Raw genomic sequence first — 10265 nt, 5'->3', positions numbered from 1 at the left:
CTTTATTATGAAAATATGATTGATGAACACAGCACACAGCAGGTATATGGATGCACACATACAGTTACGGTAGTCATATGAGCTTTAATTTTGCAACAGCATCAACTTAGAGCTTATCTTTCTAGCCACACGTGTGAGAGAAATATGAAAGAACGCAGGACCAAATCATGATCGATAGAGGACCCAAGATAGAGAGCTGTGTCATACAATGTGTGTATCTTGTGATCTGATCATAAAGTGGATCCTACAAATATTGATATTCGATATTAAAAGTGTAACTCTTCTGTCACCTGGTATTTGTTTAACCAGGATATTGGCAAAACCAGTAGAATCTGATGGTTTTTCTCCATCTCTCTCTCTATTAAAATAAAGATCTATAATCAAGTTGGCAACGCAAGAGAGAAAATTGTACTGTCTGACCATGAGTAATACATTTTACTAACATCTGTAAGAGTACAAATGTATAAATTGTATGAAATACTCTTCAAATCTTGTTAAACTGTCATATTTTGCCACTGGGCAATAGTGTAAAGCCTGGAGGCAACTAAGTACAGTAGTAGAAGTCTGCTGTTAGACTCTATTATCAGAACTCTTATGGATAACTGGTTAAAGAAGTAAATATATATATATATATAATTATCCAACATGAGCCAGTCAATCAGGCTACTCATCTATTTAAAAGATATTTTATGTGAATGTGTGAAGCACCCCAAACACAATAGATAGCTGTCAACTAAACAATTATTCAGCGGATGGTTCCGCCAACAGCTATTCTTCCATCTGTGCAGGCACAGTAGCGCTTGGCTGAACTGGAAACTCTTGCGTTCTGTAAGAGAACGACTGTCACACTTTTTTGATGGCGGCTTACATCAGGGAGAGAATAAGGATCAGCAATCCAAAATCGGACTTGATGGATCCTTCTCTTCTCTGACATCAACTGTCATGGGAGAATCAAGGGGCCCCTATAGACATTACATTGCAGACTGAACCCAATGATATCAGCAGGCTTGGCTGTGCCATCCTTAGTCTAATGCATATGTCATCCTTAACACATAATGCATAAATCACTTTATGGTGCCTATGGTACTATGTGATTGTTAGCAACTAAATTGTGTTTTGATGTTGTCAAACCTGAGTGTTTGTAGAGCCAATAGTGACAAGAAATATAACTATTCTTACTCCATTATGACTCTTTTACCACAAGTTAGTGAACATAATGCTAATTGCACAGTATAGGAAATTTGTCTTGTTAAACAATGTAAGACTTGACTTGTCAACGTGTTTGAGCGAGAAAACTGAAAAATGGCAGGTTTATTTTGCATATTTCATGCTCCAGACATTATACTCCAGTCTGGGGGTAACATTTCTGGTGAGACACACAGAGGAGCTTGCCAATAATAATATCCAGTGGATTCATTAAGTGGCCTGTGCCTCTTAATGAATTTGGCACATCTTATTTCTGGACACCCTTCATTAAGACTGGTATAAGAATTTGATGAGCGAGCATTAGCTGGGGAAAAGTAGTAGGGAAACACCAAAAGTCATAAAATCTTTACACTGTTATACAACTTTTAAAAAGTTTTATGAATGAATTCTTGTGTTAACGCTATGAAGAATCGGGCCCTTAGTCATCTGTGTGCTGATAGATACTAATTAATTTTTTATATAGATACCATTTAATGTGTAACTTTCAAGTGACTTTTTAGAATAAGCTGTCGTGTGTGTACATGAGTCATAACTAGTGTTGAGCGATACCTTCCGATATTCAAAAGTATCGGTATCGGATTGGATCAGCCGATATCCAAAAAATATCGGATATCGCCGATACCGATACCCGATGCCAATACAAGTCAATGGGACACAAATATCGGAAGCTATCCTGGATGGTTCCCAGGGTCTGAAGGAGAGAAAACTCTCCTTCAGGCCCTGGGATCCATATTCATGTAAAAAATAAAGAATAAGGGCTTGTTCACACGATCCTTTTTTCGCTGCGGATTTTTCAGGTCCTGATTTGTGAAAACCGCAGTGCAAAACCTGCGGTGGTTTTCACTGCGGTTTTCTGTCCTTTTTCTACTGCGGATTCCACTGCGGGTTTCCAGCTGCATTTTCCTATTGGTGCAGGTGGAAACCCGCTGCGTAATCCGCAGAAAGAATTGACATGGCACTTCTTTTTTTCCGCAGAAAATCAGCGCGGATTTTCCAGCGGAAAAAAGGAACGTGGGAACAGCGGATTTTGTTTTCCATAGGGTAACATTGTACTGTACCCTGCATGGAAAACGGCTGCGGATCCGCAGCTGCAAATCCGCTGCGGATCCACAGCAAAAACCGCATCGTGTGAACATAGCCTAAAAATAAAAAATATGGATATACTCACCCCTCCGACGGACCCTGGACCTCACCGGTGCAAGTGTCTGCCTCCGTTCCTAAGAATGCAGTGAGTGAAGGACCTTCGATGATGTCGCAGTCACATGAGCGATCAAGTGACCAATCACAAGACCGCGACGTCATCACAGGTCCTTCACTCACTGCATTCTTAGGAACGGAGGCTGCTGGTTGCACCGCTGAGGTCCAGGGTCCGTCGGAGGTGTGAGTATATCCATATTTTTTATTTTTATTCTTTATTTTTTACATGAATATGGATCCCAGGGCCTGAAGGAGAGTCTCCTCTCCTCCAGACCCTGGGAACCATATGCACCGCACACGCCTGGAAACTTACAGGAACTTCCGATTCCGATTTCCGATATCACAAAAATATCGGAACTCGGTATTGTAATTCCGATACAGTGAATATCGGCCAATACCCGATATTTGCAGTATCAGAATGCTCAACACTAGTCATAACACTATTTCTGTCTTGAATTGCATTTTTAGCAATTTCCCCTCTTCTTGCTCTGCTCACAAGAAGCACCCATTATTTCTCTATCTGTCTCTCTGCTTCTGCTTCCCTCTAGCTCCTTTTTTCTTCCCTCTATAACTTGTTATCGCACTAAACACAAATCTAATGGCAGATCTGAGCATATATTGTGGGTGAATAATCAGTACAGAAAATGGGGTAGAGGAGAAGATATTGATAAGTGGGGAAGGGAGCACTCTTTTTTTTAGAAAGTTTCTTCAAATATTTTTTACCTTCATTTGCATTGTTTAATTAGAAAAATATAAAAGTGTAGTTACTATTTGAAGAAGCGCACCCAACATTTGTTTTCTTTCATCCTGTCATACATCCATGTTTAAACATGTACATTAAAAAATAGCATTTGTGTCATCAGTGTTTTGTATCAATATTTCATCAGTGTACAGTCTGCTTGTCTATTGTTACCATCTGTATATCATCAGTGTTTTTGATCAATGTGTCATCAGTGTTTGGTGTCGTGTCCATTTTTACCATCAATGTGTCACCCATGTGTCCATTTTTACCATCAGTATCATCACTGTTTTTCACATCATGTTTGCCATCCACGTGCTGCATGTCTTTTTCGAGGACCCATAGACTTGTATTGGCTCCTTTTATCCATGATACCGGAGAAAAACAGACATGTCTCTGTGAGTTTTGCATGGACACACAATAATTGAAAAAAACACAGACATGAAAATGGCACCACAGATTATAATGGGTACTTGTTATATCCATGAAAAAATGAATAGAACACATAAGTGCTACATGAAAGTGTGAATGAGGCCTAAAGTTGGTGCACTAACATAGTATCCAGCTGCTAACGGTTTTCAGCGTAGCTCCAGTCCTCTTCTAGGTCATGTGAGCATTCCTCTTTTTTTCACTTTCTCAATGTAATCTTATGAAAGCTCAGAACGAGTCTCCATACACCTATATTGAGAAGGCAACTACCATTCAAGATATAATGTATAATGTGGAGAATTAGAAATTAAGTCCTGTGACCTAGAAAGTGGACCAAAGTGGCATTGTAAACCTGGGAAGTTATCAATCTGTTAGTATATTAACACACTTACTCTACACTACATAGATCAATACAAGATTTGAAGAAAAACAATTGAGAGATTGCTTCTTGAAGTTGAATTGCAACCTATGTATTGCATTATTATTACACTGCAGTGATAGTAATTCACATATGTTATCAGGACCCAAAATGTCCATATGAGTTACTGCTTTTTAAATTGTGGGTCATGAAGTGGTATGTCTAATATATATATATATATATATATATATATATATATATATATAATCAGAGCATATTTTTAGTAGTGCCATGTCATATCTTCACAAAAATAGTAATAGCTTTATTTACATCAGATTCAAATGAGTTATTGCATAAAAACTAACATGACACATAGGCATTCAACGTTGTGGCTGTTCAAAGCGCATTACAAAACACGTCACTGGTCAGCATAAACGTATACGCATCATGTCCTTGCGTTTGAACATGATTAGTAGATGTTAAAAAAGAGTTTTTCGCAAATGCTATCCATGCATCATTGCTGAAGAAATGCCTCAACTTTTATCAAAGCATGTCTTTGTGAATCCCATTGTTATTAGACATTTTTTCCAAATCTTCCATAATTAAGTCTTGATCGGTTGTCAGTGGTTTTCGTTTATCAGAATCCTTATCGCTGCTTTGTTTTTCAAATGCTGACTCCTGCCGTCCCTGATTTTGAGAAGATGCTGGTAAGATGGCATTGCCTTGTGCCCGTTGTGAATACATTGTTCTGCTTTCCATTTCTTCTGAGCACAGTTGAAGTTTAAAGGCAGCTTGAAAACCACGTCTAAAATTTTCATTGAAGAAACCATAAATGATGGGATTGATGCTGCTATTGAAAAAGGCCAACCAGTGGGCAAATGGATAGATATAAATATTAATAATTTGATACTGCTTTTCCGTAAGATTAGCATAGTCAGAAAGCATCATCAAGGTCCACAATGGAAGCCAAGACAAAATAAAAAGCAAAGCAATAATAATTAGCATTTTGATGACTTTCTGCTTCCGTCTGGACACAGCATGCCTTTGCTGTTGGTGATTCTTGCTTTCAACATTCAGTTCACTCTTAAAGAGAGTAATACCAATTCTGGCATACATAATTACTATGAGAGAAAGAGGAGCAAGGTAGATATTAGAAAACAAAACTGTTGTGTAAATTTTTCTCATCTGTGGATTAGGCCAGTCTTCACGACACCAATAAATGGGACCTGTCTGATTGTTAATGCCAAGAATTACGCGAAAGTGTTTATCTTCTTTAACGTGAGACATAACAGCTGATGGACACATAATAGCAATAGCCAAGACCCAGATGACTGCAATAATAACAACGGCTGTGGATATGGTCAACTTCTGCTTGAAAGGATAAACGATGCAGCGGAATCTGCAATGAGAAATATTATGTTAAATGTCACAATACATGTAAAAATCCGAAACACAGGATAATACTATTCATTATAAGAATAAAAGCCTTGGAAATTAAACATCTTGAGTTAACTAAAATTATGTATTTGACAATTTTAATATGATAATATGTGTTGCAAGGACAAACAACAAACCCCATTTAGTTAATGGGATTTTTCAGTGAAAGAATAATTTGCACTCTATTCTTGGAAAACCACTTTTTCATTATTAACACTGATTAAAATGACTGTCCCGTGAGAATATAAATTATATGGGGGCTCAATCTTTCAGGATAATAAATCCAAAAAGGGTCACAACCCTATCCATATTTTTCTACAGTATCTCATCTGTCTTGTTGACAGGTAAATAAAGTCAAAAGAAATTATTTTAGAACAATTTAAATATAGGATATTTTATTGAAAAAATGGCTCTTTTCAACAATATTTATTAATTTAAATCAAATAGCATTTGACTGCCACATTAAGTAATGTTTGCTAAATTTGCACTCCCTGGGACCATTGTTTAACCTTTATTACATAATATCCACCAGTGAAAAATAGAATCTTTACAGAGCTGAAGCCTGGTGCTATAAAAAGGGGGTGATCTGAAACTAGTTTATTTTAATGCTAAATATCTATCTATTTAATAAAATAAACTAATCACTCTTCTATTATACAGGGTGGGCCATGTATATGGATACACCTAAATAAAATGGGAATGGTTGGTGACATCTACTTCTTGATTGTGGCACATTAGTATGTGGGAGGGGGAAAACTTTTCAAGATGGGTGGTAACCATGGCGGCCATTTTGAAGTCAGCCATTTTGGAGCCAACTTTTTTTTACAATGGGAAGAGGGTCATCTGACACATCAAAATTATTGAGAAGTTTGCCTCATCACTGAACATAATGTTCTGTTTAAATTGAGGATCTTGTTCCAATTTTGGTTTTGCTCATTCTGCAAATTCAGTGCTCCAATCTGGGTCATCCTTGTTGAGATGCTGCAGCCGCTGGATTTTGTAAGGGTGCCATTTGTGAGTATCTAATATCCACCGAAGGGATGTTCAACTGATGCCAGATCGACGCGCTGAATTTGCAGAATGGGAAAAACAAAATTGGAACAGGACCCTCAGTTTAAACAGAACATTATGTTCAGTGATGAGGTAAACTTTTTTTGGGTGGGCCATTTGTATGGATACACCTAAATAATATGGGAATGGTGACAGTTTTCTTGTGTAGGGTGTCTTGCATTGAAATCTGCTGCAATGACCCAGGTACTGCGTTCACCAGAAATAAACACAGTTTCTATCCACTCCTCAAGAGTTAACCTCTGTGACATGTCATTTGCTATAAACAAAGAGAAACTTGTAAATAACTCATGAAAGAATAAAGTTACATGAAAACCAAGCACACCATTGTTTTTCTTGTAAAATTCTCAATAAATTTGATTTGTCACATGACCCTCTTCCCATTGAAAAAAATTAAGTTGGATCCAAAATGGCTGACTTCAAAATGGCCACCACGGTCACCACCCATCTTGAAAAGTTTTCACCCTCCCATATACTAATGTGCCACAAACAGGAAGTTGATATCACCGAACATTCCCATTTTATTTAGATGTATCCACATACATGGTCCACCCTGAATTTTAATTAAAAAGTGTTTTCATTTCCCTCTCTACCCTCTCTTACTCCTTTTTTAACTTTATATCCATTTTGATAAACTACTGCCTGCTCTACTAAGCATTCAATGGTGGTATATTCCAAATGCATATTCCGTATGAGCTCCCTGTGCTATATTCCATTTCAGTGTGCACTGACAGTGCAATCACTCACCAGCTCTACTAAGAAATGATGAGCTGGCAAGATAGTGCACTGTCACTGCACATTGAAAAGAACAGAATACTGCAAGGTGGGAGAACAAGGATCAGACCAGTCAACAAAACAACAAAGCATAATATGTAAAAAAATAAAAATAATTATACTTACCTCATTGCTTACCTCACCCACCCCTCCAATCTTCACTGCCTCCAGTTTGTGGTCCGTGACCATTTTGGGCACATGCACAGAGCCCTCCAGAGCCGAGCAACTGAAGTAAGGGTATTTCAGCACTGCTGACACTGATCCAAAGATGCAACAAGGACCAGAGGGGTGGCAGTGAGGATCAGAAGGCCTAGAGAGGAAAGTTTAATTCCTTTTTTTTTACATTTTTATGACCGCTTATGATTCTGGAAAATGGTGGCCAGAAGCTGCCACCATATTCCTTTGCTGAATATGCATGGAAGTGAATGAGAAAAAATTTGCATTTTGGCAAATGCGGATTTTTGTAAAATTAGAGAAGAGTTCATTTACACTCAAATTTTTTTGCTCATCTCTACTGCATACACATGGAAAACTTAATCTGGTTAATTTATATCTATATTGTATTTTAAATTACTCTAAATCAGGATAAAAATCCATGAAATACAATAATCAGAGTAATATTCAGCAACCTATCGTGGAGTGTAATCTGCATTTGCTATAATGATAGAATTTTATATAGAATATAGCAAAAAGGACTACAAACCATCACCACGGAGTCTGCGAAGACGATTATTGTCAAACTGTTTTGCTTTTTTCTTAGAAAAATGAGTGAAAAAGAAAAGTGCAATATAATAGGGTGAGTATATATATTTTCCTGCCCAGTGCATCACTTAAGTGCATCATACAAGGTTGATGCCCTTAATTAGCCCAGAATTGAATTTGATGTATGTGGCATGCACTTGGCTATCTTGCATCATCTGTCATGCACAATTCTGATGAATGCACTCAGTCTGTCCATTCAATGGAAGGCAGATCTTGGAAACAAATTGAGTCGCCTGATCTGGCACTACTTCGGAAGGAACCCCATGAAGCTTCACAATCTCATTTATGAACACCTGAACAAAAGTATTGGCATTTGGAATGCGACAAAATGAACCCTCTTAATGAACCTATCTACGGCCACCAAAACCACAGTATTGCCTGTAGATACTGGTAGGTCAGTAAAAAAAATCCATAGACAAGTGTGTCCATGTCCTGCTAGGAATAGGCAGAGGAAGAGGAGTACCAGACAGATGTGTATGTGATACCTTAGAAAGCGCGCAGATACTACAAGCAGATATGTGTTCAACCACATCCTAATGCAACCCTGGCCACCAAAAACGATGGGAAATGAGGTCCGCAGCTGTCTTACCACCTGGATGGCCAGCAAGCACAGAGTTGTGATGTTCTTTAATTACTCTGCAGTGTAGATTAGATGGTACAAATAATATTCCTGAAGGGCAGGAGGCCAGGGTGTTCCCCTGGACTTCCAACACCTCACTCTCCAGCTCAGAGTACAGTGCCGAAATGATTACTCCTTTCTGAAAAATTGGGGCAGGGTTCTCATGGCCTTTAAGGCGAAGACATAATATGAAAGTGTATAAAAGCAACTGTCACTAAATTGGAAGATGTGATCACAAATAGAAAACAAAATAGGTTCCAACGTGACATCAATGATTACAGAATGAATAAAGTGTATGAGTGGGGCAGGTGGGAGAAATTCCCTAAGACTCCTAAATCTATACTGAAACGCACTAATTCACATGAAAGAGCGTCTTCACATGCACAGGTGAGTTTCAGTTCCTCAGACCCGGAGTTCTCAGACAGCAGCACCAATAAATTAGACTCCACAATTTCATGCCAGGATTTTTCTTGTTTTCGCAAAACAAAAAAATGCATAGAAAACGTGCCAGATGCAAACACCGCAAACACTGCGGGAATGTCAACTTGACGCAGGAGGAAGTTCTAAATGAACCGCAGCCATCAAATGTTCTAAATGTATCTAAACAACACTGTTTAATGCACAAATTTGTGTCCTTGGCTTCTGACTTAATTTTGTACCAGAGAGGATTTTTAATTTATTTGGCGCCCTTATAGAAATGAATAGATTCATTAAAAATCTCACTGTTAAGAGTCTTTTTTTTTACTGATTGACGAAATGGACAATGCTGTTCAGCTCAACCAAAATGAATATCAAACACTAATTTTATGTAATAATTGTCAGTATTAAATCTGCAATAATTACATATGGAAGAGGAAACTAATGCGCCACAGATTAACCAGGTTTCAATGTTTTAAACACATAATCTACAATTTTACCCTATTCATTCGGGGTCAGCATTAAAATGGATCAATTTCAAAAAGTGGTACAATGCGAGTTGAAGTGCATAAATTCTTTTTTAACTACCAGTTCCAAGTGAGCCAATCTTTCTTGACTTGAATTCATAGCCTTGGAGGAACTTAAAAAAATCGACACTATAATTGTAAAAATGTCTAATAAAGGTGGATTGGTAGTTGTGATGAATTTGGATGTCTATAGCCAACAACTGCATTCTTCATTGTCTGATGTGACCACCTACAAAAAGTTGTCTTCCAATCCATTGCCAGTATATACTAAAAAGACCCATTCTGTTAATGAAAGTTTTGCTTTTAGTGTACACACGGAACAACAAAGGGAATATTTAACACTGGAACATCCTAAATTACCTTTTATTGATGGTCTTCACAAAACACATAAAGCCTTGAATCCTCTGCCAAAGAGAACAATTATTTCTGGAATCGGATCATTGAGTGAAAGCGCAGGTGAGTGGCTCGACTCACTGTTACAGCCTTTAATCCAGAGAACCTGTGGTTTCCTTAAGGACTCCCATGACATTCTAGACCAATTGTCTCGGGTCACCTGGAATCCCAGCTGCTCAAAACTTAGCTGTGACGTGGTCAGGCTTACACCTGCATACCTTATGGAGAGGTTTTTTTAAGTGTAATGATTTTATCTGTTGCTATGGTCGATATTCTAAGGATTTATGTCTTTATATCGCATAGATAGTAAACATTTTATTGACACAATTTTTTTATGTT

At 37.8% G+C, this 10265-nt stretch overlaps 1 protein-coding gene across 1 annotated transcript in view; it reads right to left on the bottom strand.

Moving 5' to 3' along the window:
- Positions 1-4232: 4232 nt before the first annotated feature.
- NPFFR2 (neuropeptide FF receptor 2) overlaps positions 4233-10265 on the bottom strand; it is a 336556-nt gene continuing 330523 nt past the window's right edge. Inside the window, exon 4 of the mRNA XM_077262329.1 lies at positions 4233-5328. Within this exon, the coding sequence (XP_077118444.1) occupies positions 4473-5328 (856 nt within the window). The 3' untranslated portion in view covers positions 4233-4472. The remainder of the gene's footprint in view (positions 5329-10265) is intronic.

The sequence above is a fragment of the Ranitomeya variabilis genome, chromosome 1, assembly GCF_051348905.1.
Source record: "Ranitomeya variabilis isolate aRanVar5 chromosome 1, aRanVar5.hap1, whole genome shotgun sequence".
NCBI classification, from domain to species: Eukaryota; Metazoa; Chordata; class Amphibia; order Anura; family Dendrobatidae; genus Ranitomeya; species Ranitomeya variabilis.
Note: the sequence above shows the minus strand (reverse complement) of the source record. Positions and strands in the feature narration are given on the sequence as shown.